We start from the raw sequence: 27,056 nt of genomic DNA on the forward strand, positions 1-27,056 counted from the left end.
GATGCCCGGATGATTTTTGATGTTTTTATCATCCTTGTGGGAGGCTTCTCTCATGTCCCCACATGAGGAGCTGGAACTGATAGAGGGAGCTCATCCGCCTCTCCCCGGATTCGAACCTGCGTCCTGCCGGTCTTCAGTCCTGCCGGCACAGGGGTTTAACCCACTGTGCCACCGGGGGCTCCTACCACACTCTGATCCTACACTCTGATGCTACTTGGCCACATGTTTCCTGGTTGTCATCTGTGAAAAGCTAAGGGTAGTAATCTAGGCTTCTAGGAAGAGTTCAGGTTTGATTCAGTTTTTGGTAATCTGCAGTATCCAGGACTATAATTCAAATGCATTCTCTTCCTATCAGCTTGTTCCGTTGTCCAGCTTTCATAACCATACATAGAAATCAGATAGGTAAAGGTAAAGGTAGTCCCCTGACATTAAGTCCAGTCATGTCTGACTCTGGGGTGTGGTGCTCATCTCCATTTCTAAGCCGAAGAGCCAGCGTTGTCCGTAGACACCTCCAAGGTCATGTGGCCGGCATGACTGCATGGAGCGCCGTTACCTTCCCGCCGGAGCGGTACCTATTGATCTACTCACATTTGCATGTTTTCGAACTGCTAGGTTGGCAGAAGCTAGAGCTGACAGCGGAAGCTCACGCCGCTCCCCAGAATCGAACCTGCGACCTTTTGATCAACAAGCTCAGCAGCTCAGTGCTTTAACCCACTGCGCCACCGGGGGCTCCAGAAATCAGATAATGTAACAGATAATCCTAGATATAGACTGTCATACTTTGGACATATTATTTTTATTATCTATATATATAAATTTGTTAGGGGCATCCAACGAGGAAACAAAACTCAAAAACCCCCCAACGAAACTTAACCAAAATTCCCATGCCCATAACACAACCCACAAGGTACAAACATATCTACTCAAAATGAAAAACAACACAACAACACACTCACAAAACGGCAAAACAACAAAACTCAAAAATCCCCCAACGAAACTTAACTAAAATCCCCGTGCCCATAACACAACCCACAAGGTACAAACATATCTACTCAACATGAAAAACAACACAACAACACACTCACAAAACGGCAAAACAACAAAACTCAAAAATCCCCCAACGAAACTTAACTAAAATCCCCGTGCCCATAACACAACCCACAAGGTACAAACATATCTACTCAAAATGAAAAACAACACAACACACTCACAAAACGGCAAAACAACTGAGCATGAGCATTGGCGCCCAGCCGCAAGTTCCATCGCGCGCGCACATGGCCTTCCGGCCAACGTTCCCTCTGCGGAAACCATGCCCACTCCAAGCCCCGCTGCGCCGCTTCCCGCACACACACACACCCTGCCGCACACACACACGCAACCCCACGCTCCATCACTCCCCCCGCTGCCGCACGCACACACGCAACCCCACGCTCCATCACTCCCCTGCCCCAATCTTACCTCCTTTTACTTCAGGCCACCTCCAAACCCCACCCCACCCCTTCCCGCCCTGTCAAAATCTAGGAAAGACAGGAAGGAAGGAAAGAAGGAAGAAAGAGAAAGGGAGGTAAAGAAAAAGGGGGAAGGAAGGAAAGTTAGAGGAAGAAGAAAAGGAAAGAAAAGGAAAGATGGAAGGAAAGAAAAGAGAGACAGCAGAAGAGAAAGAAAAAGGGGGAAGGAAGGAAAGAGATAGAGAAAGAAGAGGAGAAGGAAAGATGGGAAGGAAGGAAGGAAGGAAGGAAGGAAGGAAGGAAGGAAGGAAGGAAGGAGGGAGGGAGGGAGGGAGGGAGGGAGGGAAAGAAAGAGAGAAAGAGGGAAGATTGGCCACAGCAACACGTGGCGGGTAAAGGTTGTTATTTCTATTATTATTATGATGCTATTCTTCCTCTGAGACCCTTTTAGGGGGAATGGGAGAGGTGTCAGGTCCCAGAAGCAATGCATTGCATTATTGTTATTGTTATGATGGTGGTGAAATAAAAGGAAATAAAAAGTGAAAGAAGGAAGCAAACAGGGAGGGAAGAAAGGCAAAGGAAGAAAGGGGGAGGGAATGAAGGAAAGAGAGAAGGATGAAACCAAGTAGTAAAAGAAGGAAAGAAAGAAAGAGGCAGAGAAGGAAGAAAGTAGAGAAAGGGGGAGGAAAAGGGGGAAGAAAGAGGTAGGGACCTCTCTTTCATAATAGTCCAGATATCTACCTCAACTTTGATAAGTTTTACTATAGGCCACAGCAACGCGTGGCAGGGCACAGCTAGTATTATATATATTATATATTTTATATAAATTTATTTTTGCACTAAACGGTTCTGGTCCAACTTACCTGTCCGAACGCATCATCCCTTACAAACCTGCCAGGATTTTAAGATCATCTGGGGAGGCCCTGCTCTTGATTCCACCTGCGTCACAAACATGTTTGGTGAGGACGAGAGACAGGGCCTTCTCAGTGATGGCCCCTCGGCTATGGAACGCCCTTCCTGGGGACATTAGATCGGCCCCCTCCCTCTTAACATTTCAGAAAAGAGTCAAGACTTGGTTGTTTGAGCAAGCGCTTGAAAATACAAGATAAATGACATAGGAATTGGAACGACTGGACAACGAGATTGGACAATGTTTTTCTTAGGAGATGTAATTGATGTATGGTTTTAATACTCTTGTTATGGTTTTATATTATGTGTTAATGTTTTAAAATGTTTTATGGTGTATTTGGGCATCAAATCATTGCCACTGTAAACTGCCCTGAGTTGCCTGAAGGCTGAGAAGGGCGGTATACAAATACCGTAAATAAATAAATAAATATTATGAAAAGATCTTGAAGCCAAATTTTCAGCTGATGGCTTCTAGAAACTATTCCAATTCCCAGTAGCAATATGTTACAAGTCCATAGTAGTACAACTATTGCTGAGAAACTTAACCTCTTACTACAAAGCACTTATATATCAAATCTGAAGAAGCAATACAACATAACAGCATGAATGGGGCTGCCAGCAGCTCCGTCAGAGCTTCTGTAGTTTGTTTGTTTGCTATAACAGCATGAATAGATAAAACATGGCAGATCCTAAGCATACGATCCTGACATCAATGCTATAGAATTATGGGTGTTGTAGTTTAGTGAGGTGCTAGCATTCTTTAACAAGGAAGGCTAAAGAACTTGTGAATCAGCTTCTATGACTCCTTACTTAGGCAATCCCTCGTTGTCCGAGTAAGATTGCCCTCCAAGTTTGGTGTCCTGGTGGTAGGTACGTAGGTGACTATGGAGCCCTATTCTTGACCTGCATGTTCTCCCACAGTGAGGACATCATTTCCAGGTGGAAGGCGGTACTGATCAGGGTTGGCTTGATGCACCTTCCTCTTGGCACTTTTCTCTTTTTCATCCTCCATTTGTGCCTCTTTAAATTCTACAGCACTTCTGGTCACAGCTGACCTCCAGCTGGAGCGCTCAAGGGCCAGGGCTTCCCAGTTCTCTGTGTCTATGCCACAGTTTTTAAGGTTGGCTTTGAGCTCATTTTTAAATCTCTTTTCCTGTCCTCCAACATTCTGTTTTCCTTTCTTGTGTTCGGAGTAGAGCAACTCCTTTGGGAGACGGTGATCGGGCATTCAGACCGGTCCAGCGGAGTTGATGGTGGAGGAGCATCACTTCAGTGCTGGTGGTCTTTCCTTCTTCCAGCAGCAGACATTTGTCTGCCTGTCTTCCCAAGAGATTTGCAGGATTTTTCAGAGGCAGCGTTGATGGAATCATTCCAGGAGTTGCATGTGGCATCTGTAGATAGTCCACGTTTTGTAGGCATGTAGTAGGGTTGGGAGAACAATCTATATATATAAATTTGTTAGGGGCATCCAACGAGGAAACAAAACTCAAAAACCCCCCAACGAAACTTAACCAAAATCCCCGTGCCCATAACACAACCCACAAGGTACAAACATACCTACTCAAAATGAAAAACAACACAACAACACACTCACAAAACGGCAAAACAACAAAACTCAAAAATCCCCCAACGAAACTTAACTAAAATCCCCGTGCCCATAACACAATCCACAAGGTACAAACATATCTACTCAAAATGAAAAACAACACAACAACACACTCACAAAACGGCAAAACAACAAAACTCAAAAATCCCCCAACGAAACTTAACCAAAATCCCCGTGCCCATAACATAACCCACAAGGTACAAACATACCTACTCAAAATGAAAAACAACACAGCAACACTCACAAAACGGCAAAACAACAAAACTCAAAAATCCCCCAACGAAACTTAACCAAAATCCCCGTACCCATAACACAACCAACAAGGTATAAACATATCTACTCAAAATGAAAAACAACCCAACAACACACTCACAAAACGGCAAAACAACAAAACTCAAAAATCCCCCAACGAAACTTAACTAAAATCCCCGTGCCCATAACACAATCCACAAGGTACAAACATATCTACTCAAAATGAAAAACAACACAGCAACACACTCACAAAACGGCGAAAGAACAAAACTCAAAAAAAACCCCAACGAAACTTAACCACAATTCCCATGCCCATAACACAACCCACAAGGTACAAACATATCTACTCAAAATGAAAAACAACACAACACACTCACAAAACGACAAAACAACTGAGCATGCGCATTGGCGCCCAGCCGCAAGTTCCATCGCGCGCGCACATGCCCTTCCGGCCAACGTTCCCTCTGCGGAAACCATGCCCACTCCAAGCCCCGCCGCGCCGCTTCCCGCACACACACACACCCTGCCGCACACACACACGCAACCCCACGCTCCATCACTCCCCCCCCCGCCGCACACACACACGCAACCCCACGCTCCATCACTCCCCCTACTGCCGCACACACACGCAACCCCACTCCCCCCACCACCACACACACACGCAACCCCACTCCCCCCGCCGCCGCACACACACGCAACCCCAGGGTCCATCACTCCCCCTGCCGCCGCACACACACACGCAACCCCACGCTCCATCACTCCCCTGCCCCAATCTTACCTCCTTTTACTTCAGGCCACCTCCAAACCCCACCCCGCCCCTTCCCGCCCTGTCAAAATCTAGGAAAGACAGGAAGGAAGGAAAGAAGGAAGAAAGAGAAAGGGAGGTAAAGAAAAAGGGGGAAGGAAGGAAAGTTAGAGAAAGAAGAAGAAAAGGAAAGAAAAGGAAAGATGGAAGGAAAGGAAAGAGAGACAGCAGAAGAGAAAGAAAAAGGGGGAAGGAAGGAAAGAGATAGAGAAAGAAGAGGAGAAGGAAAGATGGGAAGGAAGGAAGGAGGGAGGGAGGGAGGGAAAGAAGGAGAGAAAGAGGGAAGATTGGCCACAGCAACACATGGCGGGTAAAGGTTGTTATTTCTATTATTATTATTATGCTATTGTTCCTATGAGACCCTTTTAGGGGGAATGGGAGAGGTGTCAGGTCCCAGAGGCAATGCATTGCATTATTGTTATTGTTATGATGGTGGTGAAATAAAAGGAAATAAAAAGTGAAAGAAGGAAGCAAACAGGGAGGGAAGAAAGGCAAAGGAAGGAAGGGGGAGGGAATGAAGGAAAGAGAGAAGGATGAAACCAAGTAGTGAAAGAAGGAAAGAAAGAAAGAGGTAGAGAAGGAAGAAAGTAGAGAAAGGGGGAGGAAAAGGGGGAAGGAATAGGTAGGGACCTCTCTTTCATAATAGTCCAGATATCTACCTCAACTTTGATAAGTTTTACTATAGGCCACAGCAACGCGTGGCAGGGCACAGCTAGTAGCTTTATAAACAAGCACCTTGGTATTCCTATGGATGTCCCGGTCCTCAAACACACTGTGCTTCATTCAGAAAAATGCTACACTCGCCAAGCTCAGGCGGTGTTGTATTTCAGTGTCAATGTTGACTTTTGTGGAGAGGTGGCTGCCAAGGTAGCGGATTCCATACCATTAAGTAAAGGTAAAGATTTCCCCTTGACATTAAGTCTAGTTGAATCCAGCTCTGTGGGTTGGTGCTTACCTCCATTTCTAAGCCAAAGAGCTGGTGTTGTCCGTAGTGCCGTTACCTTCCTGCCAGAGCAATACCTTTGATATAGTCACATTTCCATGTTTTTGAACTGCTAGGTTCGCGGAAGCTGAACCTAACAGTGGGAGCTCACTCAGCTCCTCAAATTCCAACCTGCAACCTTTTGATCAGCAAGTTCAGCAGTTCAGCGGTTTACCCACTGTGCCACCAGGGGCTCCTCCAATAAGTCATGGCAATTAAAGTAGTATCAAACTGCATTAATTCCACAGTATAGGTGCTCCTGCATTATAGGTTAATAGACTCAATCAAGGAAGTCACAAGTCTGAAAAAAAAAAAGAAATAGAAAGAACAGGGCTGTTGATAATGATGAAGTTTCCCATTCAGTGCTGACTGGATCATATTGAACAACAACAAACACATGTGCCGGGAAGTCTGTGTTACCCCCAGTGGTTCTGTGAAATCCAGTGACCATGTTTTTGTAGACCAACCAAAAAAGACACAATATATTTTGCATCGAAATTCTTTCTGACCTTTCTATTAACATCTGACCTGCAGCTACATACATAACCTGCGTTTCTATCAGTTTTTTTCAACATTTGGCTCCCAGATGTTTGGGGATTCCATGAACCCCGTATTGGCCGGGTGTTGGGGAGCTGAAGTCCAAAGCCGAAATCTTCTTGGGCGCTCTGCCCATGTTCTGGTGTGGTCCCTAATGTGGCCAGTATTTGCACTCACTCACACACAGGCACCTGCTGCCTGTTTTTCACAGTGGGTGGGGAGCCATTGTGCAATGGGTGAATATCAGGTCCTGGAGCCTATTGCACCATTGCTTGCAGAACTGTGGGATCCAGTGTAATTTTTGGTTATATGTGGTTTTCAAAACGTATATACAGGCAGTCCCAGAGTTACAAATATCCAACTTTGTAACTCATAGTTACAAACGTGGGTGAGACAACAGGAAGTGAGAGAGATACCCCTTGAAAAGGAAATTCACTCCCTAGACTCCATGGAGCCTCCGGAGCCACGCAGGCAGCAGCAGGCCAGGTAGGCCTGCACTTCCAGGGTCCCTGGCCTCAACTGGACGTAAATATTTTATACATACATACATCTTCTATATATATATATAAATGCTCTGTGCGTAATGAGTACCTTAAAAACAAAAGAACCAATGAACAAAATCACACCAAATTTGGCAACAAAATGTCTCACAACACAAGGAGTGACCATCACTCAAAACACTATGATTTCGTCATTTGGGAGTTTTAGTTGCTGGAATGGATAGTTCACCTATAATCAAAGGGCATTCTGAACTCCACCAATGATGGAATTGAACCAACTTGGCACACAGAACTCCCATGACCAATAGAAAACTCTGGAAGGGTTTGGTGGCATTGACCTTGAGTTTTGGAGTTGTAGTTCACCTACATCTAGAGAGCACTGTGGACTCAAAACAATGGTGGATCTGGGTCAAACTTTGCACAAATACTCAATATGCTCAAATATACACACAGATGGAGTTTGGGGGAAATAGACCTTGACATTTGGGAGTTGTAGTTGCTGGGATTTATAGTTCACCTACAATCAAGGAGCATTCTGAACTCCACCAATGTCAGAATTGGGGCAAACTTCCCACACAGAATTCCCATGACTTCCCAGGTTGAGAAATGCTGCCTTAAGGCCATCCAGTCCAACTCCCTTCACCAGGGCAAGAAAACATAATCAAAGCCCTCCTGACAAAGGGCCATCCAGCCATTCACACACACACACATGTATATGACAGATTCAGTATGAAAGATTTGAAAGGGACCCCTAAAGGAGGACAATTCTATGTTTCATGTTCCAGAGTAGGCAAACCAGAAAATCTCCACATCAACACTGGCAAAGAAACAGCAAGAAATACTGTTTATCCACAAGTATAAAGACATTACATATATTAGAAACCAATACTTTCTCATTACTTTATTTTCCAGATCACCAGACTGGGCCACAACAACGCGTAGCAGGGGACCGCTAGTATACATATATATATATATATATACCCGTGAAACTGCGAGTCCGCTAAAAGAGAAACGCGAAGTAGCAAGGGAACACTGCTACCCCGATTAGGTCATGATCCTAACCATCATGATCCATTATCCCCAATAATCCAAAGCTTTAAAAGGTATATTTTTGGCTGGAGTACACTTTAAAAAGTACCTATTCCGACATGTACAAATTCAACTTAAGAACAAACCTACAGAACCTATCTTGTTTGTAACTTGGGTACTGCCTGCAATCTTAGCTCCCAATATTTGGGTGACCAAATACTAAGAAACACTACTTTATTCTTGTTGGAGTATGTAAAAATCAGTTAGTGAGTGTGTTAACTGAAAAATGCAAAACAGGAAGCTGAATGGTTGGGCCATGCCCGAGAGGCTAGCTGAGCCAGGGAGTTTTGGCAACAGTTACATGTTTAGGTTTTCTGTGCAGGAGCTTACCAAGACAGTATCTTATTTATTTATTTATTTTTGCTTCTGAGCTGCTGGAAGAAGAGGAAATTTTGAATATCTAAGGAACTTTTGAATATCTTGCAAAGGGCATTGTGTGAGTCAATGCAACTGTTTGCATGACTGTATATATGTTGATGTGCATAAAAAAGAGTAACCACTATTATTTACTGATCATCTGTGTGGCATATCTTTTCCCTAACAAGACAGTGTGTGGATTGGTAAAGACGTGAACTACGCATGATTTTCATCCTGCCACGATTCTCTTTGCCACAGGATGCGGCTATGTAGGGCTGAAATGACAGAAAATGAAGGCATAGCTCTCTCAAATAAGAATCCTGCCCCCATTACATGTCCCTTCATTACATCTATTCCTAGCATTGTACTAAAATGTTGGTTTAAGAATAGAGTACAGCTCCTGGTGGCACAGTGGGTTAAACCACTGAGCTACTAAACTTGTTGAACAAAAGGTTGCAGGTTCGAATCTGGGGAGCGCTGTGAGCTTCCGCTGTCAGCACCAGCTTCTGCCAACCTAGCAGTTTTAAAACATGCAAATGTGAGTAGATCAATAGGTACTGCTCCGGCGGGAAGGTAACGGTGCTCCATGCAGTCATGCTGGCCACAACACCAGCTCTTCGGCTTAGAAATGGAGATGAGCACCAACTCCCAGAGTTGGACATGGCTGGACTTAATGTCAGGGGAAAACCTTTACCTTTACCTTTACCTACAGACATCCACAGAAAAGAGCAGGCAAAGTGACTGAGGGAATACAAACACAGCAAGTAGAAGAGTTTTTAGATGTGAATAAGTTTACACTGCCTCATCGCAATGCCAGAAATTTGGAAAATGGAAGGAAATTTAATTTTGAGGCAGAATTTGGATGAAGGGGGTCAAGTCCCTCATCTCTCCCTCTACCAGCAATAGCTAGATCCCTGAGGATGTTCAGTTGCAGTCCATGAAAACTCAAGCCTAATTAATCTGTCAATCTCAAAGGTAGCACAACCTAAATAACCTGAGGCATCAGATCTCTTCTGATCTTAGAAGCTAAGCAGGGTCTGACCTCATTAGTGCTAGGACGGGAAGCCACCAATAACCATCAGGTACTATAGGCTATATTTCAGAGAAAGGAACTGGCAAAACCACCCCTGAGTATTCCTTGCCTAAAGAAAATCCTATGGAATTCATGGGGTTGCCATAACTTGACAGGTGCCTTGAAGGCAACACACTGCTGCTGGCAAATATACTACCCTTCCAGTGGCTGTGGCCCCACTATGCCAGCTCTTCCCTTGTTGGGGGAAGGGGCATTTTGGATTCTGGACCAGGCTGTGGCAGAGCTAGTTAGTAGTCAGCTGCATTAAATCACTACTGACCGAGAGGTCATGAGTTCGAAGCCAGCTCGGGCCAGAATGAGTTCCCAACCATTAATAGTCTAGCTTGCTGTTGACCTATGCAGCCCAAAAGAAAGTTGCATCTGTCAAGTAGGAAATTTAGGTGCTGCTTTATGTGGGGAAGCTAATTTAACTAATTTATGACATCATAAAACCTTCCAGCAGTGTAAGAATTAGGAAGTTCTCCATCAAGGATTTGGTGTCACAAGTGGACAGTGAAGTGGCTGTTGCCGGAATGAAGCATACCCTCATGAAGCCAGAAAGCTGGAATGTTAAATTGTCTCTGTGTCAGTCTATATATATTGTATATCTAATGGCATTGAATACTTGCCATGTATATGTGCATTGTAATCCGCCCTGAGTCCTCTGCAGGGTGAAAAGGGTGGAATATAAATACTGCAAATAAATAAATAAATAAATAAATAAATTCAATGGCACTATTTTCAAGAGCTTTTGCAAACACTTTATAATAAGTGTTGCTGTAGTTAGCAGTCAGGCTGGATGTGAGGCCTTTTCCGCCCAGCATTTCTTCCTGGGGAGAGACTGGTCCAGCAGGGGAAGAGCAAACAGCCGAAGGGAGAAGGGTTGCTGGAATGTATAATTATCTAAAAAGAGGGCTGCACTTGCCCTGCATTTCAAGGGTGAGAAATATCTCACCCTCCAGATGTTGTGCTATTGCAGCTCCCAGCCAATGAGGAGGGATTATGGGAGTTGTGATGCCAGATCCAGGAAGCCCCACGCTCTCTGCCTGGAGAAGAAGCTGACTTTTGAGATCTTTCCCAACTGCACAGTTGTTGATCCTAAGGCACAGAGTGGGAGCCATCTTCACAGCATTGTAGACCTTGGGCAAAGCAACACACCACCATTCAAAGAAATAGAAATGTGAATTATCGATAAAATGAGCACATATCTCTATCTATCTCTATCTATCTATCTATCTGTCTGTCTGTCTGTCTGTCTGTCTGTCTGTCTGTCTGTCTATCTATCTATCTCTGCTCTGTTCATTTTGAATGACATCATAACTCAAAATCCACTGGTCTGATTGCCACCAAATTTGGCCACAAGACACTTAAGGAGTGTCCATCACTAAAAAAAAATGATTTGTCATTTGGAGGTTGTAGTTTCTGGGATTTATAGTTCACCTACAATCAAAGAGCATTCTGAACCCTACCAACGATAGAATTGGGCCAAACTTCCCACACAGAACCAACCTCATGACCAACAGAAAATACCGTGCTTTCTGGTGGTCTTTGTTGACCCTTCTGACAGCCCCTCAAGACAACCCCCAGTGGTCCCAACCCCCAGGTTGAGAAATGCTGTCTTAAGGCCATCTAGTCCAACTCCCTTCCCCAGGGCAAGAAAACATAATTAAAGCCCTCTGTACAAAGAGCGATCCAGCCATAGATATAGATAGGATAGATATAGATAGGATCCCCATAGCTCAGTGTGTCTCAACCTGGTGGTCGGGACCCCTGAGGCGGGCTTCCAATGGGGTTTCAGAGGGGTCACCTGAGGCCATCAGAAAACATATATTTCTGATGATCTTAGGAACTCCTTTGGCAGAGAAAGCTGCAGATCTCTCTCTTTGTCCTTCTCTTCCTTTTTGGAAACAGACAGTGAATCCTCCTACCACCAGCGAGTCCCTTCAAGGCATGGAGATTCTGTGTGGGAAGTTTGGCCCAATTCTATAATTGGTGGGGTTCCGAATGCTCATTGATTGTAGGTGAACTATAAATCCCATTCACTGGCCAAATTTGGTCCAGTGAATGAAAATACATCCTGCATATCAGATGTTTACATTACGATTAATAACAACGATTATTTATTATCAGCTCCTGCAACTTTATCACTGTCCCCTGCCCTATAAATCTGGCACTCTAAATAACATTGGCCTTCAAGCCCTAATTTATTATCGACTCTTGCACTTTTCCATCAGCCCGTCTTGAAACTGTATTGCACAAGCTCCTACCTTCCAAGTTCAGGCTATTGATAGTTTAAGCTTGTCCCCATGTAAGGCATCCCAAGACCCTTTGGGGAGATGGAGGTGGGGTATAAAAATAAAATTATTATTATTATTATTATTATTATTATTATTATTTTACTGACACAAAACACAATGTGCCACAGCAAGTGAGATCTATATGCTGTATTTTGTTATCACAAAATCACAAGTCGAACACTTCCCAAGTGTCTAGGACCGTGTGATGTATTTTCGAATGATGCATGCTGATCCAAGTAAGGTGGCCTTTGCAGTTGACATATCATGATTTTGTCAATGTTTATTGTTTCCAAATGCCAGCTGAGATCTTTTGGCTTGGCATCCAGTGTGCCGATGACCACTGGGACCACCTGTACTGGTTTATGCCAGAGCCAATGAAATCGAGGAGGAATTTAGAAGGGTCTCACCCTGAAGGAGAGACTCTGCGGACCCACCAAAGAGGGCTCGCTACTTTGGTGAGCAAAAGAAAAGGGAAGCCGCAGTTAAAAGATTTTCCCTAAGTTCCCAAAAGAATCTCATCAAAGCTGAAGAAAGCACCACTGAGTTGATTTTATCGTGATCCAGTGGAAAGGATGCAAAGCCGCAATAATTCATCAAGCAAAGCATACAGCATACACAAAATAAAGCCTTTTTATACATAAAACAGAGTTGTCAGTTTTGAATTTCCTGCTCCCCGCCCCTCTGCCGGTTCGGTAATGATTGGCTGGTGCTCTACAGCTGGGAGGAGGCTTGGCCGCCTCCCGTGCGCCTTAGCCAATAGATGAGCTCCTGCCGCCTCGGCCCCCTGGCCAATCAGGAGAGAGGGAAGCAGGTTGAGGGAAACAATTAATTCTTGAGTGGATTATGTAAGTATGTGGTGTCCAAATGGCCGGCGAGTCCTCAGGGGCCTTCAAGCTGACCAGCTTATTATCTTGAAGGGTGACAATCAACGTTGATGTCTGGCAAGCCTGCCAGGTTCCGGATTTTCCTTGAGCCAAGATATGGGGACAATGGGGCAATCTTGGTTGAAGTTTCGGTTGAGGGAGGTTTGAATGAGTAAACGGATCAGGACGAAGTGTGGCTTTCTGAAGGCCCTTTGTCCTGTTGAGATATGATCACTCATGCCAAGTGGGCATCTCCCTCTGGGGGGTCAGACTCCGAGCCCCAGAGTCTGACCCATTATATTGTCCATGCAAATATGTCCTTGATATGGTTCTTTTCAAACAGGAGATTTCCTCCTTCCTAGGGTCACTGAGAGTGGCTTCTTATATTTTTTATACATTTCTTATAAAAGGGAATAGGACAGAAGGGTCAGGCTAAGGTCTTATACACAGAGGAAAAGATAGAAATCATAGTGTAGAAAACATACCCATTTATCCCTCCCACCAGAGTTCCATGGTGAAATTGATGAGAGCCTCGATCATGGCTCAGTATAAGTCCATAGTTCATAATATTTATATGAGAGTCCATAAAAGGAGAGGGAAACTATTATCATCGTCAAAGGGTCCTTTGAGGGGGCAAAAAGGGTCCATGAATCATGTGGTTTGGTATGTCCACTAAGCCAGGATATGAAGTCCTGCATTGCTGAGGCTGAAGCTTGCGCTTAGGTTCGAAGAGAACTACAATTCCCTCCGAGGACTGGAGCGAGGGTGGCAGATCCACTTCCCGAGGGTCTCATGGGATGACCACATCAAGTGCCCCGGGTCCTGGGGCTCCAAAAGGACAAAGAAGCGTCGGTGGGAGCAGCGCAGCAGCAGGAAGCCCAGTTTGACGACCACATGTTTCTTATTAAATATATTCTTGAAAAACAAAAAGGTTATTCCCAGAGCGCAGGAGTCCGAAATGCAAAAAGCGAGATATCAATTAGTGTTAGAATTAGGCTAGGAAAAATATGGCATCAAAATGGAGTCGTTTGGTTAACTCGCGGATATGGGGGCCCGAGGGGTTTCCGTATCCACGGTTTAAAGAAACGCAGATTCAGCCTCCCCGGGACACCTGGAAGGCATCCCAGGTGAGCCAGTGGCTGCCTGCAGCCCGGAAAAGGATAAGTTCATGCATTTGATACCTTTGAGTCAAGAAATAGACACAATGTATCACTATGGAGAGGTGAAGGTTACAATTCAACTAGTCTTTATTAGGGGTTTGTTACAATGTTTGGGCTGGAGAAAAAAGCAAAAGGAGAGAGCTCAAGGTTGGAGAGAGTCCTTGGTTGAGGCTGCTGCTGGTGCACATTTAATCAATGTTGGCCCAACGGGGCACCCAGGAACTGCGGAGCTCCCTGCAGCTGGTCAGATCAGTTGGAAAGCAGGGGCCTCAGGCGGGCTCGCCCTCACCTTTGCAGTCCGATTTTGAGGTCCTGATAATGGCTGAGTTGTTCCTGCTGTTTTTCCTCAATGCGACTGTTACCTGGTATGGCAACATCAATAATCCAAACTTTTTTCTTTTCCACAATCGTGATGTCTGGTGTATTAATTATTATTATTATTATAACAGTAGCAAAATTACAGTTATGAAGTAGCAGCAAAATAATTTTATGGTTGATGGTCACCACAATATGAGGAACTGTATTAGGAACAGACAAGCATCCCGAGCTCTGAGGATTACCTGGGAAGGAATCCCACTGGAGCATTGCAGCGCACCCAAATACCTGGGAGTCACTCTGGACCGTTCTCTGACCTACAAGAAGCACTGCCTGAACATCAAGCAAAAAGTGGGTGATAGAAACAATATCATACGAAAGCTGACTGGCACAACCTGGGGATCACAACCAGATACAGTGAAGACATCTGCCCTTGCGCTATGCTACTCTGCTGCTGAGTATGTATGCCCAGTGTGGAACACATATCACCACGCTAAAACAGTGGATGTGGCTCTTAATGAGACATGCCGCATTATCACAGGGTGTCTGCGCCCTACACCACTGGAGAAATTACACTGCTTAGCTGGTATTGCACCACCTGACATCCGCCGGGAAGTGGCAGCCAATAGTGAAAGGACCAAGGCAGAGACATCTCCAGCTCATCTCCTGTTTGGGTATCAGCCAGCACGTCAACGACTTAAATCAAGAAATAGTTTTCTTAGATCTACAGACACTTGCTGGAACACCTCAGCAAGCAAGAGTTCAAAAGTGGCAGGCTCAAACCCAGCACCTCAATCCGTGGGTGATACCAGATGAGAGACTCCCCCCCTGGGCACACAGAAGACTGGGCGACTTGGAAGGCATTGAACAGACTGCGCTCTGGCACCACGAGACGCAGAGCCAATCTTAAGAAATGGGGCTACAAAGAGGAATCCACGGCATGCGAGTGTGGAGAAGAGCAAACCACTGACCACCTGCTGCAATGCAACCTGAGCCCTGCCACATGCGCAATGGAGGACCTTCTTGCGGCAACACCAGAGGCACTCCAAGTGGCCAGATACTGGTCAAAGGACATTTAATCAGCTACCAAGTTTGCAAAATTTGTGGGTTTTTTTATCTGTTTGTTTTGTTCTGTTAGAAATGTAATACAATGTTCTGGTTGCGGATGACATGATAAATAAATAAATAAATAAATAAATGGGTCGTGACATTGGGAAGGTTGCCATAGTTAAATGTTGGGGTTACAAAAAAGTTTCTCAGGCACCCACCCAATATGGATGGTCATCTGTCAGGGCTGCTTTGATGGTACACCCAGGAGCTTGGACTAGATGGCCGATAGGGTCTCTTCCAATGCTAGAATTCTAAACCTATTAGCAACAACTTGCAGGGTATATAGCAGGCATGGGCAAACTTGGGCCCTCCCTCCAGGTGTTTTGGACTCCAACTCCCACCATTCCTAACAGCCTCAAGACCTTTCCTTTCCCTCCTCACCCACTTAGGAAGAAGCCTGAGGCTGTTAGGAATGGCGGGAGTTGGAGTTCAAAACACCTGGAGGGAGGGCCCAAGTTGGCCTAGGCCTGATATGAGTCACGTGATGAGCTCAGTGACTCTCCATGCTTGAAAAGAGACTTTTCTGGACAAAGCGAGAAGGAAAACAGCCTTGGCCCCGCCCCTCGCCTGACTCGCGCAGGCGATTGGCTCCCCGACGCGTCGAGCCCCATCTTGGCCCCGCCCCTCGCCTTTCTCATGCCTCCCCGGCTGGGCGTGACTCTCCATGCTTGCGAAGCGTCTCTTCTGGACAGAGCGAGAAGGAATACAGTCTTAGCCCCGCCCCTCGCCTTTCTCGCGGAGGCGATTGGCTCCTCGGCGCGTCGAGCTCCGCCCGAAGCCTCTCCACGCTTCTAGCCAATTCCAGCGGGAGGGTATAAAAGGCGAGCGTCGGCGCGGCTTCGGAGCGCTCTCTTTGTTTCTTCTTCTTCGGGAAGACTTTGCTAGGAGCCGAGAATGGACATCGCCATCAGCCACCCTTGGATCCGCCGCGCCATGGGCTTCCCTTCGATGATGCCCTCGCTCTTCCCGCAGAGGCTCTTCGACCAGCGCTTCGGGGAAGGCCTCCTGGAGAGCGAGCTCTTCTCCCCGACCCTCTCGCCTTACTACATGCGCGTGCCCAGCGTCCACGTCCCGGAGACCGGACTCTCCGAGGTTAGAGAGCGGGGAATCGGGGAACGGGGCGGGCAGAGGGCCTCTGGGCATGGGCAGAGGGCCTAGAGTGAGCCTGAGGGCTGGGCTTCTGCAGCGGGGATGCCTATTATGGTAACATTCCTGCCAGGGAGACAATGCCAGCAGACAGAGATAGAGCTCTTTCCTGGCTCGCTTCACTCTAGAGCAGGCCTGGGCCAACTTGGGCCCTCTAAGTGTTTTGGACTCCAACTCCCAGCATTCCTCACAGCCTCAGGTCCCTGAAAGGGACCTGAGGCTGTGAGGAATGCTGGGAGTTGGAGTCCAAAACACTTAGAGGGACCAAGTTGGCCCATGCATGAGCTATCTCGACCTGCTAATTTGCATATGGTTTGTGATTGGCCAGCCCCAACATTCTAACTTTCTTAAGCTGCTGAATAATAATAATAATAATCCATATAAATAAAAATGTCATGTTCATTTGTGGGATTAACATAACTCAAAAACCACTGGATGACTTAACATGAAATTTGGACACTATATTCCCTGGGACCTGAGGCTGTGAGGAATGCTGGGAGTTGGAGTCCAAAACACTTTGAGGGCCCAAGTTGGCCCATGCATGAGCTATCTCAACCTGCTAATTTACATATGGTTTGTGATTGGCCAGCCCCAACATTCTAACATTCTTAAGCTCCTAAATAATAATAATCCATATAAATAAAAATGTAATGTTCATTTGTGGGATTAACATAACTCAAAAACCACTGGATGACTTAACATGAAATTTGGACACTATATTCCTAACAGACCAATGAGTGACCATCACTCATAAACCCCCCTCCTAAAAAAAAAAAATCAGTGGAAAGGATTCAAAAACCCCAAAAAGCTAAATAATGATGATACAGAAAAGGAGGGAAGGAAAGGGACAAAGAAAGAAAAGCACGGAAACAAAGAGCGAAGGAAGGAAGGAAGGAAAGAGAAAAATGGGAAGGAAAGGGAGTGAAGGAAGGAGAGAATGAGGGAGGGAAGGAAGGATAGAAGGGAAAAGTGAAGGAAGGAAGGAAAGAGGTAGAGGAGGAAGAAAGGAGAGAAAAAGGGGAGGAAGGAAAGAGGTAGAGAAAGAAGGAAGGAGAGAAGGGAAGGAAAAGGAGCGAAGGAAGGAAGGAAAGGAAAAGGGGAGAAAGAAAGAAAAGCACTGAAACAAAGAGCAAAGGAAGGAAGGAAAGAGGTAGAGAAAGGAAAAGGAGGAGGAAGGAAAGAGGCAGAGAAGGAAAGAAAAATGGGAAGGAAAGGGAGGGAAGGAAGGAGAGAATGAGGGAGGGAAGGAAGGATGGAAGGGAAAAGTGAAGGAAGGAAGGAAGGAAAGAGGTAGAGAAAGAAGGAGAGAAGGGAAGGAAAAGGAACGAAGGAAGGAAGGAAAGAAAAAGGGGAGGAAGGAAAGATGGAGAGAAAAAAAGAGGGAGCGAAAGAAGGAAGGAAGGAAGGAAAGAGGTAGAGAAGGAAGGAGAGAAAAAAGGAAGGAAAAGAAGGGGGAGGAAGGAAAGAGGTAGAGAAAGAAGGAAGGAGAGAAGGGAAGGAAAAAGGGAGTGAAGGAAGGAAGGAAAGAAAAAGGGGAGGGAGGAAAGATGGAGAGAAGGAAGGAGAGAAGGAAAATGGGAAGGAAAGAGGGAGCGAAAGAAGGAGAGAAAGAGGGGAGGAAGGAAAGAGGTAGAGAAGGAAGGAGAGAAAAAAGGAAGGAAAAGAAAGGAAGGAAAGAGGGAGAGAAGGAAGGAAGGAGAGAAGGAAAATAAAAGAGAAGGAAAGAAGGAGTGAAGGAAGGATGGAAGGGGAAAAAAGAAGGAAAAGAAAAAGGGGAGGAAGGAAAGAGGGAGAGAAGGAAGGAGAGAAGGAAAGAAAAATGCGAAGGAAGGAGGGAAAGAAGGAGAGAAAGAGGGAGGGAAGGTTGGCCACAGCAACGTGTGGTGGGTACAGCTAGTAATAATAATAAATACACTTTATTTATGCCTTGCCACCATCTCCCCAAAGGGGACTCGAGGCCAAGCCCCAAAATACAACACAACACAATAAAATGCAGAATGTAGATAACAAAAAATTGTGGCATAAAATGCAGTAGCAAAATAAAATAAAGAAAACAAATTAACATAATATAAACTCGAACAGAATGGGCAGACCAAATGGAAGAGATAAAATGATAAAACCCTGGATGAGGTAGGAATAGGAAATATGTAAGTGGGGGGAGCCCAAAAGGATAAAACAGCGTTATAAGTTTGGGGGGGGGGGGAAGAGAGAGAAGGAATGCATCATAGGGGCAACACTATAGATGGAGCAAACAGAAATGGGATAAATAGTCACTCTCCAAAGGCACATCAGAAGAGCGAGGTTTTCAGGTTTTTCTTGAAGTCTGCTAAGGTGGGGACTTGCCTAATCTCAAAGATGGGGAGCCACAGCAGAGAAGGCTTTCTCCCTTGTTCCCACAAGTCTTGAATGGGAAAAGGAAAGGGCCTGAGGGTGTTAGAACTGATGGGAATTAGAGTCCAAAATACCTGGAGGGCTCAAATTGGCCCATACTTAGTCTAAGCAATCATACAGTAAACAATGCACATTATATTAAGTAAGGTTAGTGGAATGCAAAGGTTTGTTGTTTGTCTTGTGGGCCAATGACCCAAACTCTTTGGCTTGTGCTCTGCCTTCCCTCCCCGAGTCCAAATGGTGGGCTTCAATCTCTCCTGCTTTGTCTTCTCTCCAAATGCCTTGTCACAGGCCTTGGCACAGATCGTGGATGGAAACTGTTCCAAAACTCTCTGGCTCTAAATATAGAGTGGGACAACTGTAGGTAGGAAACCTGCAGATGAGGTTCTATAGGAAAGTTGTTATTTTGGACCTCGGCTCACACAATCCACAAGCCAAATGCTTTTCTAGAGGCGGCTAAGTGTTTTGTCTGCTGTCTTAGACTCCCAGGGTGCCGAAGATGGCATGTGGATTTCCCACAGGGTTGTGGATATTGTCCGTCTAAAGGAAAAACCCAGCAGCTCTGAACTTCATGTGTATTTATCCTCATCACACTAGAGAAAAAATCCACTTAAAACCGGTTTCTGCTTCCTGCAGAATTCTGGGGTTTGTAGTTTACAGAGGAGCCTTTAACAGCCTCACTAAACTACAAACCCCAGAATTCTGCAGGAGGCAGAAACTGGTTTTTAAGTGGATTTTTTTAATCTAGTAGAGGTTGTGCTCTTGTTAGCTTGCTTCCACCATACTGTGCACTAATTCCGTAGTGCATAGTGTCGTGGAAGCTTTTTAACAGCGGCTGGATGGCCATCTGTCAGGAGTGTTTTGATTGTGCTTTTCCTGCATGGAAGAAGGGAGATTGACTGACTGGACCACTGTATGGTGTCTTCCAACTCTATTATTCTATGATTATATGCATTAAAGATAGCACCCCCTAAAAGGAAAAATCCAGCAGCTGCGAACTATTCGCACATTGATGTAGAGGTTGTGCTCTTGTTAGCAGGATTTTCATTCCATAGTACGTAGGTGTTGTGGAAGCTCCTTCCTTGGGTTTTTTTTAACACCAGCTGGATAGCCATTTGGCAGGAGTGCTTCGATTGTGCTTTTCCTGCATGGAAGAAGGGGGTTGGACTGGATAGACCATTGTGTGGTCTCTTTCCAACTCTATTATTCTATGATTTTGTGCATTAAAGATAACACCCTGTATAGCAGACATGGGCAAATTTTCTAACTTGGGGGCCGCATGGTGGTCTGGAGCAGGGTGGGTGGGCCAGAAGACGGGCCCACACCCCCTTTCCTCTCCTTCCTCTTTTCTTTCGGGAGGCAGAAAGTGAAGGAAAAAGACAGGATACATTTGCATCCCAAAAGGGTTGGTCTTCATCAGGATGAGATGGTGGCCGGGAGATAAAAGTTGCCTACTCCTGATATAGAATCCTAGACCTGGAAGAGACCCCCAAGAGCCATCCAGTCCAACCCCCTGCCATGCAAGAAGACACAATCAAAACACTCCTGATAGACAGCCTCTGTGGAGAAGCCTCCAGAGAAGGTGACTCCACCACACTCCGAAGCAAACTATTCCACTCTCTAGGAAGTTCTTCCTAATATTTTCAGTTGAATCTCTTTCCCTGCCATTTGAAACCATTGCTCCCTTGTGCCCTGGTCTCCAGAGCAGCAGAAAATCTCTTTTCCCCGTCCCTCCTCCTCAGATCTTGAAACGTGGTTCTCATGTTCCCTCTCAACTGTCCTCCCAGCTAAACATCCCTCAGGAAGGAGGGAGGAAAAGAAGGATGTGAGGAAGGGTGGAAGCGAATGGAGGGAGGAAAGAGAGAAGGAAAGAAAGACAAAAGGGAGGGAAGGCAGGGGAAAGAGTGAAGGAAGGAAGGATAAATGGGTGGAAGGAAAGAGAAAAGGAAGGATAGGATGGTGAGAGAGAGGATGACCTGAGAAAAGAGCCCAAAGAGCCACATCCGACTCCCAGGCCTGGGTTTTCCCATACCTGGTCTAAAAAGAAAAATCCAGCAGCTGTGAACTATATGTGTATTTATGTAGAGGCTGCGCTTGTGTTAGCAGGATTTTAATTCCATAGTGTGGTGGAAGCATCTTCCTTGGAAGCTGCTGGATGGCCATCTGTTGGGAGTGATTTGAGTGTGCTTTTCCTGCATGGAAGAAGGGGATTGGACCGGCTGGACCGTCGTGTGGTCTCTTCCAACTCTATTGTTCTATGACCAAGAAAAGGAATGTTGCCAGTCTTGCTAAGCCGTGATCTCTTTTCTCCTCCTCAGATGAAGATGGACAAAGACAAGTTCTCTGTGTTGCTGGATGTGAAGCATTTCTCCCCGGAGGAATTGAATGTGAAGGTGGTGGGTGACTACATTGAGGTCCATGCCAAGCACGAGGAACGTCCGGTATGTAGCTTTGTGAAGGGTTTTATGAGTGGACTTGGCCTAAAAGCCTGATTTAATTTTTGGGTGCTTGGGTTGCAAATGCTTTTATGGATTCTGATTTGTTTCATTTGCAGCGTAGTAGTTAATTTCATGTCTGCCAAATGCTTTGGACTCAGGAGCCCCCAGTGGCGTGGTGGGTTAAACCACTGAGCTGCTGAACTTGCTGATCGAAAGGTCTCAGGTTCGAATCTGGGGAGTGGTGTGAGCTTCCACTGTGAGCCTCCGCTTCTGCCAACCTAGCAATTTGAAAACATGCAAATATGAGTAGATCAATAGGTACCGCTCCGGCGGGAAGGTAACGGTGCGTCATGCAGTCAAGCTGGCCACATGACCTTGGAGATGTGTAATGATTCCCTTACCTTAGCAGGCTAGCTTAGGCCTAAGGAAGTGGGCCCGGCAAAGCCACGGCATCCATTTTAGGAAAGGGAGATGCCATCTTAGGTTAGGTTTGCCTTAAGGAGGCATGTTCTAGTCTTGGAGGGAAAATTAGAAGGTTAGGATTGGTTAGCAAGATGGGGACGGAGCCTAAGTGATCTAAAGGAAAAAAGTGGCTTTTAAACTGAGGCTTGAAGTCCCAGTTTGCCAGTTGGACTTTGGAACAGGTAGAGAGAAGTCGTCTGGGTGTTAGCGAGAGCAGTTTGGGTTTTTGAAGAAGTTTGGGTCAGTGTTTTGTGTAGTATTCAGAATAGCTATTGAAGATAGCTAGAATGCTGTTGTATGGAACAGCACCCCATTAGTGGTCTGTTCTTTTCCTAAGGAAGTCTAGTACAGGGTTTTTGGCTAGATTTCTAAGGGGGATTTTTGGGAGTTACTTTCAGAGATTAATTTCCTGAAGAAATTTTCTGTGTTGAAACTTTCAAGACTTGTAACCCAGAAGTTTTTAAGATTCTTTACTCAAACACAACCATAAGCTTTTTATGCTAATATTTTACTGAAACCATTAAGCATTTGCACTTGAATTATTTAAGCCTGTTCAATAAACGTTCTTGTTATTTTTATCAACTTATACCAGCCTCAGTGTGAATACCTTTGTGGTTAAAGCGTTATTCAAGTCAGCTTTTAACAGCCTTTAAGTAAACTATGGTGACACAGAGTGTGTTACTGAACAACCTCTCAATAATACTTCAGCTTGTTTATTAATATGGTGGCAGTGGAAATCTTTTAAAGAATCATTTTAAGTCTCTCAGTTCCAGTGATTCCCAGTTCCTAACTTTTAAATATATAGTTGGTTTAGCAACCATACTCCCTTTATATTTTGGTGAGCTAGTTCTGTAGTGGAGGTGTCATCGTTTTAATTTGGTTGAGCAGTGGAGGGATTATTTCTCTATATTTCCCAGTTTGATAAAATCATTTAAAAATCTTCTCTACTACTCCTTGCTGCTTCTTTATAAGGTGTCTATGGGCAACGCTGGCTCAGGAATGGAGATGAGCATCACACCCCAGAGTCGGACACAACTGGACTTAATGTCAGGGGAAAACCTTTACCTTATAATCCTCATAACTTGTAGACAGTGGTCATGTTGGTTGAGGTTGATGAGAGTTGTAGTTCAGCAACAACTGGAAAGCACCATATTGTCCGTTCCTGTTTTTTTCCCTTGTGTCAGGAGAAACTTGAGAAACTGCAAGTTGCTTCTGGTGTGAGAGAATTGGCCGTCCTCAGTGACGTTGCCCAGGGGACACTCAGATGTTTGATGTTTTACCATCCTTGTCAGAGGCTTCTCTCATGTCCCCGCATGGGGAGCTGGAGCTGACAGAGGGAGCTCAACCCTGTTGGTCAGTAGCCCTGCTGGCAAAAGGGTTTAACCCATTGTTCCACCAGGAGCTCTTCCATTTCTAGTGTGAGGTACAAGAATCATGTATGTTGGGTCCAAACTTAATTTTGAAGTCCGAAGTTGGCAGTGAGTCAGAACAGAGCAAGGACAACGTGTTCCCGACAGCTCATCATAGAAGATTGGCATTCAGATGCCATCTCTTTTTTGTTTGTTTGTTTGTTTGTTTGTTTGTTTAAGATCATATGGCCATGCCTTGATGATGGACTCAGTTGGAATATTAATGCTATCCAAGTAGTAAAGGGAGACATATTTAATGGAGATGCCCTGTGAATCTTCCGAAGTAGTAACATGATGGGTGGGTGATTGTGCCTGCATGCACAGGCACAGATCTGCACATACTCTTAAAAGCATTGTTCTCAACGTGACTGACAAGCAACAGGTATAAAGGCTTCTCCCTTCATCAGACATAAGAGACACAGTGAATTGGTTGTGGCTCCCAATCTTGGAATTCAAGGAAGGTTTTTATATGGTACCAAGTCTGACTTTTCTTTTGTCTTTGACTTTTTGTCCAAAGCCTGGATGATCTGGGCTAGAGCTGGATCAATGTCTTGCCATTTACTATCCTGTTTAGGGCTGATAGGAATTGTAATCCAAGTAAGGCTTCTTAAACCTTTTCACTCGGGACTCCATTTGTCCTGAGACATTTTTGCAAGGCTTGCTAAACAGGACAATTTTCCTTTTTTATGGAGTACAGCTGAAGCATTTTCTGCAGAGTATTTGATAATACTCTAGTTTTCATGGCCAGAATCATTGGGTTGTTGTGTGAGTTTTCCGGGCTGTATGGCCATGTTCCAGAAGCATTTTCTCCTGATGTTTTGCCTGCATCTATGGCAGGTATCCTCAACAGTTGTGAGGTCTGTTGGAAATTCTTGTCTGGGTTGCTGTGAGTTTTCCGGGCTGTATGGCCATGTTCCAGAAGCATTCTCTCCTGATGTTTCGCCTGCATCTATGGCAGGCATCCTCAAAGGTTGTGAGGTCTGTTGGAAACTAGATAAGGTTTATATATCTGTGGAATAATGTCCAGGGTGGGAGAAAGAAATCTTGTCTGTTTGAGGCAGGTGTGAATGTTTCAATTGGCCACCTTGATTAGCATTTAATGGCCTAGCAGTTTCAAGGTCTGGCTTCTTTTCTGTAGAGTTTTTTGCCCTCTTTTCTACAGAGTTTGCAAACACTGCACAACAGATTTGTGTAAATCTCTAAGCCAGTTATTAGGTGACATTCAGAAACCTTTTACTGTTTGCCAATTTTTTCAGAAGTTTGAGCTAAGGGGATTCCATTTGGGGCGAGGAAGCACAGATGAAGTAGTGATCTAAAGTACCCGGACGGACACTAGTCAGAGCTTAGAAAGTTTAGACTATATATATCAGGCATGGGCAAACTTCAGTCCTCTAGATGTATTGGACTTCAACTCCCACAATTCCTAACAGCCTACTAGCTATTAGGAATTGTGAGAGTTGAAGTCCAAAACACATAGAGGACCAAAGTTTGCCCATGCCTGATATATATCCCACTGGACATGTTGGCTGGGAGATTCTGGGATTTATGGTCCAGTAAACTTTTCCAAATTCTATTCCTGATTTAGCCTTGAAATACTCTTGAAATCAGATCTTGAGAATCCCTGTGGTTGATCTACCTCAGTGGTTCCCAATCTTTTTTTGACCAGGTACCAAAAGGGTTATGAATCAGTTTTTGGTCAAATTTGGTTTTTTGGGTTTTTTGTTTGTGTGTCTGGAGTGACTTGAGAGACTACAAGTTGTTTCTAGTGTGAGAGAATTAGTCATCTGCAAGGACGTTGCTCTGGGGACACCTGGATGTTTTGATGTTTTACCATCCTTGTGGGAGGCTTCTCTCATGTCCCTGCATGGGGAGCTGGAGCTGACAGATGGAGCTCATCCCCAGATTCGAACCTCCGACCTGTCGGTCTTCAATCTTGCCGGCACAAGGGTTTAACCCATTGTGCCACCAGGGGTTCCTAACTTCAGATTCGATTTGGTTGTTTGGAGTGCCGATTCAGAAAATTGCATTGGATAGATCACATGAGTTCTAGTTTCTGATACAGAACAAATGCCATTCAGTAGTCAACATTTGCTCGCCCACATAAAAGCATATTTAATAAGATTCAGCATTATAAGAGGGTTTTGCAAGATCAGTTGCTTTTGTTCCAATGGTGTAGTAATGGTGAGACCACGGATGATATTTTAGTCCTTACGGACCACAGGTTGGGAACTACTGATCTACCTGGAAAGAACCCAGATGTTGAGCACCCCCTTGGCTAAATTAATAGTGTGCATCCTCTTGTCGAAAAGCCATCTCTGGACTTTGAGGCAGATCCTCCTGAATGTACTAAAAATATATTAAAACTTGTGCGCCAGCTGCGCCCGTACCTTGGGAAGTCAGACTTGGCCACGGTGGTCCACGCTCTCGTTACATCTAGGATAGACTACTGCAACGCAGTCTACGTGGGGTTGCCTTTGAAGACTGCTCGGAAGCTTCAAATAGTCCAGCGAGAGGCAGCCAGGTTAATAACTGGGGCGGTATACAGGGAGCATACAACTCGCATGTTACACCAGCTCCACTGGCTGCCAGTTTGCTACCGGGCACAATTCAAAGTGTTGGCTTTGGCCTATAAAGCACTAAACGGCCCCGTCCGAATGCATCTCCCACTATGTAAAATCGCAGAGATTAAGATCCAGGCCAATTAGATTTGATGCGGATGACTAGGACGGTTTTAAATGGTGTATATTTTGATATATTTTTTAAAATGTTTATGTATGTGTATGTGAATTTGTGTCCCGGCATTGAATGTTTGCCGTGTATATGCTGTGCTCCACCCTGAGTCCCCTTCGGAGTTAGAAGGGCGGAATATAAATGTTTTAAATAAATAAATAAATAATACTAGTGACTCACCTCATGTTTGTTTCCTTTCTTTTGCTACTCATGCAGGATGAGCATGGTTACATCTCCCGGGAGTTTCACCGCCGCTACATGATCCCCAAAGGGGTGGATCCAGCGGCCATCACCTCGGCCCTCTCTCCGGACGGTGTGCTGTCCATCACAGCACCCACTGCCCAAGCAGCCGGTGCCCAGGAGCGGAGCATCCCCATCACCCGCCAGGAGAAGCCTGCCGTTACTGGGAAGTAATGGCCCTGTGATTCTTTGCAGTGGCTGAGGCCTAGTTTCCCCTCGCTTGTAGCTTCAAGGGCTGCTCATCTGGAGCTTTGGAATAAACGACATTTCTGATTCCCCCAAACCTCCTTCTGGAAGTAGTCTGACAACAGAGACTTTTGCCTTTTGGGTGGTGACCTTTCGATGCAATTTTACAGCATTTGCATGGGATCTTCCAGAAATAAATACTGGGCCGCCTCTTTCGACTTACCAGTATCCTTCTGTTGTGGGTTTAGTGTTACTGTTGTGGGTTCAGTGCTACTGTTCACTTGCTTTGTATGAATTCAGAAACTTAGTTACATGTATTAGCATAAACAAAATGTCATCTGAGGGTTATTTGCTAATAAACCTGAAGTTACAACCTTTGTATGTGTATGTGACAAGAATACATCTCTTGCATAAATGGGGGAAACTTTGTCCTTTCTGTGGAGTATAGCTCCCACAATTCTTGTATCACATTGATCTTCCCTTTACTCTAAAGCTAAAGTCACCCTCTTTTGTTTTAGAGCAGTGTTTCTCAACCTGGGGGTTGGGACCAAGGGGGGGGGGGGTCACCAAAGACTATCACAAAACACAGCATTTTTCTGTTAGTCATGGGGGTTCTGTGTGGCAGGTTTGGCCAATTCTATCCTTGGTGGGGTTCAGAATGCTCTTTGATTGTAGGTGAACTATAAATCCCAGCAACTACAACTCCCAAATGTCAAGGTCCTCCCCCCCCCCCCCCCCAAACTCCACCAGTG

General features: G+C 45.2%; 1 protein-coding gene across 1 annotated transcript; it reads left to right on the plus strand.

Annotated features, from left to right (window-relative positions):
* The first annotated feature begins 16,103 nt into the window (after positions 1-16,103).
* Positions 16,104-26,681, plus strand: HSPB6 (heat shock protein family B (small) member 6). The gene is made up of 3 exons (XM_060783915.2): positions 16,104-16,394; positions 21,158-21,280; positions 26,095-26,681. Exons 1-3 carry the CDS (start codon positions 16,197-16,199, stop codon positions 26,290-26,292), a joined length of 519 nt encoding a protein of 172 aa, XP_060639898.1. The 5' UTR covers positions 16,104-16,196; the 3' UTR covers positions 26,293-26,681.
* The last annotated feature ends 375 nt before the right edge of the window (positions 26,682-27,056 follow it).

This window comes from Anolis sagrei, chromosome X, assembly GCF_037176765.1.
Source record: "Anolis sagrei isolate rAnoSag1 chromosome X, rAnoSag1.mat, whole genome shotgun sequence".
Taxonomy (NCBI): domain Eukaryota; kingdom Metazoa; phylum Chordata; class Lepidosauria; order Squamata; family Dactyloidae; genus Anolis; species Anolis sagrei.

Coding starts and splice junctions, on each gene's coding strand:
- HSPB6 (XM_060783915.2), top strand. CDS start 16,197: ATGGACATCGCCATCAGCCACCCTTGGATCCGCCGCGCCATGGGCTTC. Junction 16,395..21,157: donor CGGAGACCGGACTCTCCGAG/GTTAGAGAGCGG, acceptor TCTCCTCCTCAG/ATGAAGATGGACAAAGACAA. Junction 21,281..26,094: donor CCAAGCACGAGGAACGTCCG/GTATGTAGCTTT, acceptor CTACTCATGCAG/GATGAGCATGGTTACATCTC.